This window comes from Diabrotica virgifera, chromosome 2 (genome assembly GCF_917563875.1).
Source record: "Diabrotica virgifera virgifera chromosome 2, PGI_DIABVI_V3a".
Lineage (NCBI taxonomy): Eukaryota > Metazoa > Arthropoda > Insecta > Coleoptera > Chrysomelidae > Diabrotica > Diabrotica virgifera.
The window spans coordinates 6,411,888-6,424,164 of record NC_065444.1 but is presented as its reverse complement, the minus strand read 5'-3'; the positions used below and the strand labels follow the sequence as shown (position 1 = coordinate 6,424,164).

Here is a 12,277-nt window from a genome sequence, read left to right as displayed (position 1 = left end):
TGTTGATTTTTTTTCTTTGTTAAATCAGATATTACAGTTGTTCTGGTTTTTGCTTCTAAAGGCCCCGTCTCACCATCAAATAATTGACAGTTATTTGATCAAACTTGACAGTTAGTGACACAAAGTGACAGTTAGTATGTATAGTTTGTGTCACTAACTGTCAAGTTTGATCAAATAACTGTCAATTATTTGATGGTGAGACGGGGCCTTTACACTATTAGAAACATTTATACACAACCAAACTTATAAGGAATCACCATGAATTTCAAACCAATATTTATTTCTTGTTATTGTTGCGAAGAATAAAGGTTTTTATTGAAAATAAACAAACCCATAAAACAATCGGATAACAAACAAAAAACCTTATATAAATATTTTTCTAAAATTAAATCTGTAGCTTCTATAATTTTTTATTTATAACGCTAAAGTCACCCTTCTCACAAACATTGGTGCACTGTAAACTAGCGTTCGAATAAGTGCACGGTTGAGTTATTTTAATGTAATTCTTTAACTAATGGATCAACTGAAATTTTACAAATTGGACATTAAAGAAGAATAATTAAGCTATCTTATGGTTATAATAAAAAGAAATAAAATATATGGGCATAAGTACGGTGTGGCCGGAAAGTGAGACTTACATGAATTTTGTTTAAAAATGATTTAAAAATGTGTAACTAATACAATTTTTCTTATAAAACTCTCAATTTTGCACAACTTACCTTTTAAACATCTTACTAAACGATGTTTTATTCAAAAAAATCTCAAAAATTTAATTCAAATGATATGACGTCTCAAAAAATGTAATTTTTGAAAACTTCGTAGTTTTACCGAATAACCACCACTTTAAGACGGTATTACTCAAGTTTGAACAGATTTATTACAATTTTGTAGGTGTTTTTTTAAAGCTTAGGATGTAATCTTTAAAATTCATTGAATTATTTTACTTTAGAAATAAAATAGACTATTTCTTTTTGAGAAAATTAAGAAAGGTAACAAAAATGTAATAAAAAAACCGAAAATTACTGGCTAAAAAAATGGTTATACAAAGTGATCAAAACTTTTTTCTGTGAAACTTACCTAAAATACATTTAATAATAAGCTTCAACAATAATAAATGTTCAACAAAAAAAATTTAGCTCTTATACAGTATGTGTGCGTAACTTGGAACCTATTAATAACTTTTTTTATTATCAGTTTTACGAAAAAAAGTTATTCTTTATAAAATACTCTGCAACGTATATAATCTACGATGAAACTATCAAATATCAAATTTTATTAATTTTATACGAGGTATGTCAAAAAATATGAATCTCACTCAAGAGTAAAGTACCTTCATTTTTCACAATATCGAAAATTGTTATTAAGGAAAGTTGTTTCTAATTAAAATATATGTTTCAGTGTTCAATTACATCCTTCTAATTAAAATATTGTGAATAATAAAGGCACTTCACTCTTAAGAAAAATTCATATTTTTTACATACCTCGTATAAAATTGAAAAAGTTTGATATCTAATGGTTGTATCTTAGATTTTAGACCAGATAGAGCTACTTGTAATAAAATGATGATTGGTATCCGTAATTTGAGAAAAAATTGAATTTTTTTTTCGATAAGAATGATGTATATTAAAACATAGTTTTTAATTTCAAACAACTTTTCCTAACAGCATTTTTTGATATTCTGGAATATAAAGGTACTTTACTCTTTAACGGAATTCATATTTTTGACATAACTCGTATATAATTGATAAAATTTGATAACTGATGGTTGAGTTTTAGATTTTTGACTATCCAGAGCATATTATGATAACTTTTTTTCGTAAAATTGATAATAAAAAAGTATTCCTTGTGGTTCCTAGCTACGCAAACATACTGTATAAGAGCTTCTCTATAATCATTTTCAAATTGTACCTAATGCCATATTCGGATTCAGCACATTTAAAATCAAAATAGAAACATATTTTATCAAAATCCACAAGGAAAGAAAAGTTTTCCTGTAGTTGACTGTATACCATCAATCACAAAAATTGGAATAAATCCTTTGTAAAAGGTATACAATTTATTAAAATCCCTAAAGGGCTACATCAGAACAAAACGTTTTCGATTTTATTACAAAATCATCATCAGTGTAAGACAGTCTGGATGCTAGCTGAGCCACCAAAGAAATATAGGGGTAATAACCCTTCAAATATAAAATGTATGCTTTACAGATGCATATTTACTTAAAATGCCTTGTGATGGGCAAAAGGCAACAGGAATAATGCCCTAAGGTAAGGTATTTAAATTCCCAACATGTGGGATGCAAAAAATTGAGTTTACATTTCGATGACTTTATGGCAACTATGATGATGATTTTGTAATAAAATCGAAAACGTTTTGTTCTGATGTAGCCCTTTAGAGATTTTAATAAATTTTATACCTTTTACAAAGGATTTATTCCAATATTTTATCAAAGTAAAATGACGAATTCAACTATATTTTTAAAATTATTTATACAAAACAATTGTTATTGTTTAAACAATTAATAAACAATTAGCGGCCAAATCTGCCAGTAGAACTTTTTACTTTAAAATGTATATAAACTAACAAAAAAGTTGTAGAAAAATATAAGCTTGTTTGAATTATTCCGAAAAAATGCATGTTTTCGTTCTAATTGCACTCCTCTAATTTGTTATTTACAGACTTATTGTTTGCTTTAATTTGTATTTATTTGGGATTAAATTGCTTTCAAACAAAAATATTGTTTGACTTGGTATGTTGTTTGTGTGTACTTATCCATATTCTTCGCTTTTAATTTATAAATTTTAGCAATTGTTGCTGTTTATAAATTACAGTTAAATTAATATCAAAAAAATCCATTTTTGTCTCTCGTGAAAACAGTTGTTTTTTTGAGTTGCGACACTTTTCTTCCGGATGAGCGACATATAAAAATATATCTATAGATACGTACCTCTTTCTGTGGATGACAAATTCTAGACACCAACTGGGAAAACGCGGTTAAAAACACGTAAGCCGGTAACCTTTCTAGGAAAGAATCGATCAATTTGGTCATACGCAACAGAATATGCTTCCTCTCTTCTTTCACGGAACTCTGTGACACCTCCAATAGTCTCGTACCATAATCGAACCATATAGATAGCATACGAGGCATAGATTGGTAAATATAATGAGTCCCATACTGTAAAGATTTGCCGAAATAGTTGATCATTTGCAGCTGGATGTCGCTTCCTCGGGAATCCTGTTCGGAGCTGTCGTAACTTTGGAACAGTTTGTCCAAATAGTGTGCCAGACATACCTAAACCGTGTATAAAACTAAATTAAGAAACAAGAAACTTACTCATAAACATAGAGAAGAAAGAACAAAAATATGTTGTAATCTAACCATATCCCCATTTGATCAAATAACTCAATATATAGACAGCACATCCACCACTGATAAAAATACAAATATGTATACGATAAAGTGATGTTTAAATAAACGTAAAATGTTCTCAACGGTTAAAATGTTCAACATTCGACACAAGATTAAATATAGTTCAGCACAAACAATATGAATTCACAAAAAATAGTGTATACATATACGTATTATACAAGTAAACGTACTTGATAATATAACAGCAACAATGTAATTTGGAAAGCAATAACGTGTTTATAAAAACTTGATTCTCCACGTGGGATGACGATGGTAGCGGGTGCTGCCGCGTTGCGAAGACACGACTGTCTTTTTCCGCAGGCCAGGAACAAAGTGATGCAGATGGGTTGAGATTTCAGATATATATTCCCCGGATGACTGTATACCGTAAATATAGGTGGGGGCGTCTATTAGCGCCTTTGTTGCTTTTCTTAAGCAGTTGTGATGTGTTCTTCCAATTTGATTGGTACTCCTAACGTCTAGTCGGCGCTAGATGGAGTGACTAGGTACGAATTATAAATATTTCCTATTTAATATTTAATATAAATTTATATAAAGCTGCAACAAGTGGAATTATGCGAGTCAAGTATAGAATAAGAGACGAATTAAATTCAAACAAATCGGACGACCATATTATAGAAAGAATAAAGGAGGAGGAAATACCTAAAATCTTCTCTACCTATCTATACAAATCGTGAAAGGGCACATAAGATGCGGACGTCAAAGTAAATGCTAGAAATATAACGTTTAAAGATAGTTATCTAATTAAAACTTACTAAGCTCTTTTCCCATTCTCTAAACATCTCCACCGACTCCTTAAAGTTCTGCCGATTCACGTCGATATCAACATTTGAAATTTCGTCGTTGTATGTAGCAATCAGAAGTTTAGCTTCAGCACAAATTTTCCTAAAATAATTACACTAGATTACATTAGAATCAATGTTCAGGAAATTGAAAAAAATCATTTAAAGTTAATTTTATGCGTACCTTTGCTCACGAGTCATCATGTCAGGAGAATATCCTTCAGGTAGCAAAACTTCAAGACCTCTTTTTAAGGTGAACAGCGCTTGTTCGTGTTCCTCCCTTAACCAATGCAGTTTGGCCTTCTCTAAGAATAGCGTAGGAGGCGCAAACTCTTCTGCTTTTAGTGTGTAGGTATAGGCTTGTTGGTGCATCTATCAAAAATTATACTTATAAATGGATCGTTTTAGAAAGAAAAAAAAATACTTGACAATAATAATTTTAACAATAGTAATTTGAATGGGTCTGAGATGAGTCTGAGTCTTACTCAGATGTGTACGAACATTTTCAGGAGATAGTCCAGCATACCAAGTCACCTAGGGCTCGATAACACGGAAAGAGTCCCACCAAAAAGCTCAATCCTATTGAGTGAATTTTCTCCTTAGAGAGGGAGTGTGAGCCGTATGGCTAAATCTGGTAATTTTAAAAATTATTACTTACCCCAGCAGATCTTGCTGTCTTAGCACTTAGTAGCCAACATTCACCCAGCAAAGAATGCAAATAAGGAACAGCATTTGGAATTTTCTCTTCTGCCACATTCTTTGCTAGGTTCAAAGAAACTCGTCTTAGACATAAAAGTGGTTCGATGATTGCGACTGACTCTTGAACAACCTAAAAAATAAAAAATAATTATATCTGGTAAATTATTTTCACTTCTAAGTCATAAAAAGTTTTCATTTTGAAATTTTTGATATAATAGGGATGCCGATTGTATTAAAATAAAAATATAATTTTATTTAATATATTAGATATTAGACAGTTTCCATAATGTTCCTAGTTTATCAGGATAAATCGTTTTTTATCGACTATAGCGCCATCTATCAACAATTCGAAAAAATGTGCAGAATAAAAGTTACTTATTTTTGCATAAGGAATCCAAATCTGCAATAAAAATGGGGTTTCTATTTAAGAATTCAAAGTGGTCCCCAACCCCACACCCAGAAGCTGGAGGTAGGAGGTCATGTTTGGTGTTATTCGACAGAATTTTTAAAGATATTTAACACGTATTTTTCAGTTTGTTATCCGATGTAAGTTTCGCAAAATATTAGACCGTCCCACTTCTGTTAGCACACCCTGTATATATATTTATTCAACACTTACTTTTATGCGAAGTGTCCACTCGTTTAAAAGCTTTTTCATCATCTTCTCAGCATATTCCTTATTATTTGGACTGATAAGTAAATCGGACATCAACTTTTCCACTTGTTGTAATTCATTTAGAGCATGTAATTTTGATATGTATCCGTAGCCGCTCTTATAGGCACCCTCTTCTAAACTGGTAGCACCAAAAGCAAATACCTGTTGCTTCATTAAACAATCCAGAGTTGTTCTGAACTCATTTCTTTCTCCTAAAGAATTAAATTTAAAGAATTAAAAGAACAACAAGAATTGTTCTACGGTGTATTCGCATAAGCTATGCAATAGATGTAAACATTAGTTGACAGCGATTTCGTCATCAACAACGAACGAGATGGCTATTTGGTTCAGGTTTTGAATATTTTTGGACAACAGTTACTTGTATAATCGCGCAAATTATTTATTAATTTAATTAATAGGATTATTTTTTCACCATCTATTTATGTATTCAGTGATTACAATAATTTATATACTTTATAATAAAAACTAATAATCGAGAAAAGAGAAAAAGTACTAAAGTAATTTTAATAATATACTGTTACTACGGAACGAGTAGAAAAATTTTGAACACCTTTAACAACTAAAATCGTTGTTTAGATGCACTGCATGTCTTATTGAAATTTAGTATAACTGCTTACCGTTTTTCATATGTAACAACGCTCTTCCTACTTGCACACCCCAAATTTTACTTTCGGACAAATCAGGTTTCTTCAACAGAGTATCCAATTCGTCGTACTGACCCAGTCTCCACAATGGCTCCGCTTGCATTTCTAACAGCATGTTACCAAAATCTGGTTGGTTTTCTAGAGCGCCTCTTACAAAATTAAGAGCAGTGTTTACGTTGTCCAAATCTAGATAGCATTGCGCGAGTCCCTGCAATCATACAACAAACGAATGTTTTGTAAATAATAGTTTTGCTGTAAAACGAAAGCTAGAGACGTCTTATATTTCAATTCATTCAGAGAATCATCAATACACCTACTGGTTTCAAGCTCGTTCGCTTTCATCAGAGAGTGTATAGATGACTTTCTCTGAATGAATCAATACAAACCCAACTGCTATATAGTATCGAATTACAGCAAAACGAAGCGATACGGGTGCAGTGGCTGCATCTGCTTACAGCAAGAGAAAGTTTTACTCTAATAAAATTAAAAATAATATTAAAATAAAAACTCTCCGTCTATTCAGGACGATTAAGAAGGTATAAAGTTAGTAACAACCGAAAATGTGACAATGCACTTTTTGAGAACTCTGAGAAGGCGTTCTACCGAAAACTCAATTCCACCGTAGAAAGTGTCGACAAGTCTTACCCAAGCCAAGAAGAAATTCATGAGTTTTGGGGAAATCAACTTTCCACACCAGCTGCTTTTAACAACAATGCTGGCTGGATAGAAGATACGACGCACAACTGTCACCACTACGTCACTGCTAACTACGAACCATTCACGACTGAAGAAGTCTCAAATATCATCAAAGAGCTTCATAACTGGAAATCTCCTGGACCAGACGGAGTTCAGAACTTCTGGCTTAAAAAGTTTTGGAGTATTCATGACTGCTTATCAACATTAATTAATCATGTTATTTCTAATCCGCAGGAATTACCATCATTTCTAACTCAGGGAACTACTTATTTAATACCCAAGGATCAAAATAACACCCAAGATCCATCCAAGTACCGCCCAATTACTTGTCTTCCAACTTTGTATAAATTGGTCACATCCTGTGTAACCCGGCGTATCTACCAACACTGTGCTCTAAACAATATCATAGAGCCTCAACAGAAAGGATGCGCTAAGGGTTCCATGGGTTGCAAAGAACAGCTTATCATCGACTCAGTCATTTCTAACCAGGCATACACTAAAAAAAGGAACCTTTTTACTGCTTTTATTGACTATAAAAAGGCCTTTGATTCAGTACCGCATGAATGGCTAATAGATATATTGAAAATATACAAAGTAGATGATAACATAGTGACCTTTTTAAGGCATATAATGAGAGATTGGAAGACTAAAATTCACCTCCAAATACCTGGTGAAAACAATATCGAAACCGAAAATATCGCAATCAACCGGGGATTATTTCAAGGAGACTCGTTGAGTCCATTGTGGTTCTGTTTAGCTTTGAACCCCCTTTCCCAGCTATTAAACTCCACTGACTCAGGTTTTAGCATTAAAAGCAATAATACTGTGGTAGCGAAGCTCAATCATCTGTTGTATATGGATGATTTGAAATTAATGGCTTCCACTCGAGAACACCTAGAAGAGATGCTAAAAACTGTAGAAACATTTTCTAATGATATTAGTATGCAGTTCGGTCTAGATAAGTGCCGTGTTTTGAATATAGTCAGAGGAAAGGTACAGCCCGGTGGATTCGATATGCAAAATGGCCAGAACATCGAGGCCATGGGCGACAACGATATGTACAAATATCTTGGAGTAAAGCAGGCGCGGAAAATTGACCATAAGCAAATGAAAACTGAGATAACTACTGAGTTTATAAGACGGGTAAAACAGCTGCTTCGTTCACACCTTAACAGTAAAAATTTGTTTAAGGCACTAAACACCTACGGTTGTTCCGCGCTTAGCTATTCATTTGGTATTGTTAAGTGGACAAAAACGGATATAGAAAATCTTCAGCGAAAAGTACGAACACACCTCACAAAGGCACAAAAACACCACCCTAAAAGTGCAGTAGAACGAACGACATTACCCCGGTATTTAGGAGGAAGAGGACTTATGGATATAGGTGAGCAATTAGATAAACAAATTGCTAATTTAAGAACTTATTTTCAGATGCAGGCTGAGACATCTACTCTACATCGCGCTATCTGCGCAGTAGATGACACAACACCGATCAAACTGAGGGAAGCAGAACTGCGCATAAACCACCTTACTAAGGACGAAAAAGTGCGCGCCTGGATGGGTAAACCTTTGCACGGGCGACATCCCAATGAGGTCAGCCAAGATTATGTCGACAATATAGCGTCGAACTACTGGTTGACATCAGGAAAGATGTTCCCTGAAACGGAGGGTTCATTACTGGCCATTCAGATCAGGTTATACCAACCAGAAACTACCTGAAATATATCATCAAAGACCCTCAGGTTCAAAACGACAGATGCCGATATGGATGTCAAGCCCAAGAAACCATCCAACATCTTACAGGGGGCTGCCAGGCATTTGCTGCAACTGAATACAAGGAACGGCATGACGCAGTGGGAAAAATCCTTCATCAAGAGATAGCTATCAAGCTGGGACTTCTCCAAACGGACCATCTCCCGTATTATCAATACGTCCCTGAGAGTATGCTTGAGGATGGCAACTACAAGCTATACTGGGACCGCACTGTGCTCACAGACCAAACAGTGGCACATAATAGACCAGATCTCGTACTAGTTAATAAATTAACAAGACAAACAACACTAATTGATGTGGCGATACCTAACAACAATAATCTACGTAGTAAATTCACTGAAAAGATCGCCAAGTACAGAGATCTAGAAATTCAAATACGAAGGCAATGGAGAATGTAAAGTACCCAGACGATACCTATTGTTATGTCTACTACTGGAGTCATTCCGAAGAACCTCCTCGAAAGCATAAAAAGGCTGGGTCTAAATGAACATCTTTACAAGACCATGCAGAAAGCTGTACTACTCGCAACGGCCAGATGTGTACGAAAGTTTTTGGGAGATACACTTGCATACCAAGTCACCTAGGGCTCGATAACACGGAAAGAGTCCCACCAGAGCTCAATCCTTTTGATACCGTAGGTATCTGGGATGAGTCAATTTTCCCCTTAGAGGGAGTGTGAGCCGTATGGCTAAATCTGGTTAAAATAAAACTTTTATTGATACCAATTTACTGGTAACGCCTTCGCGGTTTCTATAATTTGCTAACCATATGAATACTGAAGCAAAGAAGGCTAGGGGAGATCTATGAATTGCATCTCACCTCCTGTCTGCTCAGCGTGGCAAAAATTCCAACGAAAACTTGGTCCCATTTACTCTGTTAGGAGTATTCTAATAGAAATACATAATAGTTTTACAGTAAAACGAAAACTAGAGACGTCTTATATTTCAATTCATTCGTTAGGTGTTGATGAGGCTCTTTGAATAACTATACTATATACTCCAACCATTTTTAATTGAAGGCGACTCATCTACAAATTGAACTGAGAACTATCGGCAACAATGTTAAATTTTAAAACTAAATTTATACCGGGGGCATTTTTATTAGGTATGCCTTGCCAATGTGCATAAGGGAAAAAGGAAGATGATTTCATAAAATTTGCCTCGGTAACAATATACCTCCGGCCTATGGGTCATATTTACGGGCGGCTAAGTTGAACAAATTCCTTGAACACTGTGAATCATTGGTAACCTTATCAATACTTCGCTGGTCTATATACTTACGGCCAAGGCAGGGTGAGAATCCAAGAAATATTTTACTCGTCAACAGGTGTCCTTATCTGCATAGACGTAGACGTGGTGTGTTTTTTTCTTGTGACAGGGGATCAAGCCACAATTTAAGTTTTAAATTAAATTTATTTGACGTTTCAATTTCCAACTTGGAAATCATTATCAAAATACAAAACTTTAATAATTTAATCAATTTTTTTTATGCTTGGTAAAAAATTTTTCTCTAATAATTTAATTTTACCTCATTCATATTGACAATTCAGACATAATATATTATATGTACATTTTAAAGTAGATTTATTTATTAAATCTGAATCTTCGATTCATTGTCTTCACTCTTGTTCGTATTCTCGCTGTCTTTTCTTTCGTTTACTTGATTAAAAAAACTCCATGTTTTTATTTTTAATAGGCGTGTAAATTGGAAATATTTTCTGATCTTTTTAAAACTTTGGAGCAAAAATTGCAGTGAGTTTGTTCTTAGTTCATTAAAATGAAACCAAACATTGCTTTTTGGTGGTGCCATTTGCCATTATTCTTTCACGTTTTAATATGTGCAAAATAATATTCATGCGGTTCCCAAAGATCAAGGATAGTAAATGAAACTCAATACTTATTATAAACACACATCATAATGACAATTTGAAGTGAAAACTGACCTTGAAATACTGTATAGGTACTCTCTATTAATAAAATTTGACTTTATTTACTATTTTACTTCTAAAATAAGCCACACTTTAAGTTGAAAATTCAATTTATTTGAAGTTTTGACTTCCACTTCGGAAGTCGTTATCAGAATACAAAATATTAATAGGTACCTATTACTTTCAGAAGTGGAAGTCGAAACGTCAAATGAATTGTTTTTCCAACTTAAATTGCGGCTTATTTTCCAAGGAAAATAGTGTATAATCATTAATATAACTAATATTGGATACAGTATGGTGCAAACGTTTGGAATAAATTCGTTCTTTAGTAAACCAGCGACATTCAGAATAAATTCTGAGACAGGCCGATTTTTATTTTTGAATTATGATTTTTCGTCATATATATCATACTAGTGACGTCATCCATTTGAGCGTGATGACGTAATCGGTGAATTTTTTAAATGAGAATGGGAGTCATTTGAAGGGTTATTCAATTATCTATTCAGTAATATAAACATTGATATAATTACTCATACAGTGTGTCTAAGAAAAATTATTTTTAATAAATTAATCGACGCAAAAAGAAGAATGTGTATAATTTATTTAATTCAAAAAACATTCTAATGCTTTCAGAGAATAGAAAAAATGTTGTTTATTTCACAAATAAACATTGTTTTTCGCTTAAATTAAATAATGTTTAAACTGTCAAGGGGCAGATGGGTGGCAGCTCGAACATTAAAATTAAGCGAAAAGCAATGTTTATTTATCAAAAACCATTTTTTTCTGTCTTCTGACAGCAATAGAATGTATTTTAAATTAAATAAATTTCATGCATTCTTCTTTTTTGAGTCAATTTAATTCAAAAAATTTTTTCTTGAACACCCTGTATAAATATTTATGTTAATGTTTATATTGCTGAATAGAGAATTGAATAACCTTTAAAGTAACTATCACACGACCCCTATTGTCATTTAAAAAATGATCGATCATGTCATCACGCCCAAATGGATGACGTCACTAGTACGATATATGTCTCAAAAATCATAATTTAAAAGTAAAAATCGACCTGTTTTAGGACTTTTCCTTAACCTTCGAATGACCAAGCGGGGGCAATTGTGACCCCAGCGTATGTTTTTCTTTAATAAATTCAAAAGTATTTTCAATTTTTAACTCATTATTTTTTTATTTGACTTTCATATATGAGATATCCTCATAAGTAGTAATTACGAATAAAAAATATATTCTGAAGTTGATGTTTAGTAAAATACCGTCTATTATGTGTAATTCCAAGTAGTTTTACGCTAATGACGTCGACTTTGCAAAGTAACAAGACACTTACTCAACATACACACTATACATGACACTAATACTCATGTTGTGACTGGCTGAATGACATAAAGTCCATGCCATAAAAAAATAAAAAAAACTTCATTTTTTTGTTAAATTTCATTTTTGACCTGGGGTCATTCCCCCCTTGGTCATCCGTGTAACAAAAAAAGGTTGGTCATCGGAAAGTTAAAGTCGGTGGCTTACGAAATAACGAATTTATTCCAAACATGCATCATACTGTACGTAATTGCATAAGATACCACAAAGAAATAAATTCAGAAGAATATTTACTTTATTTTGTTAGAAAATTAGAAAATACCT

The 12,277-nt window shown here is 33.1% G+C and overlaps 1 protein-coding gene across 1 annotated transcript in view; it reads right to left on the bottom strand.

Moving 5' to 3' along the window:
- LOC114324667 (serine/threonine-protein kinase ATR) overlaps positions 1–12,277 on the bottom strand; it is a 49,205-nt gene that overhangs the window by 21,840 nt on the left and 15,088 nt on the right. Inside the window, exons 12-17 of the mRNA XM_028272531.2 lie at positions 6,205–6,439; positions 5,531–5,778; positions 4,871–5,041; positions 4,397–4,584; positions 4,186–4,315; positions 2,948–3,292 (exon numbers count right to left, since the gene is read on the bottom strand). Coding sequence (XP_028128332.1) covers positions 2,948–3,292; positions 4,186–4,315; positions 4,397–4,584; positions 4,871–5,041; positions 5,531–5,778; positions 6,205–6,439 — 1,317 coding nt within the window. The remainder of the gene's footprint in view (positions 1–2,947; positions 3,293–4,185; positions 4,316–4,396; positions 4,585–4,870; positions 5,042–5,530; positions 5,779–6,204; positions 6,440–12,277) is intronic.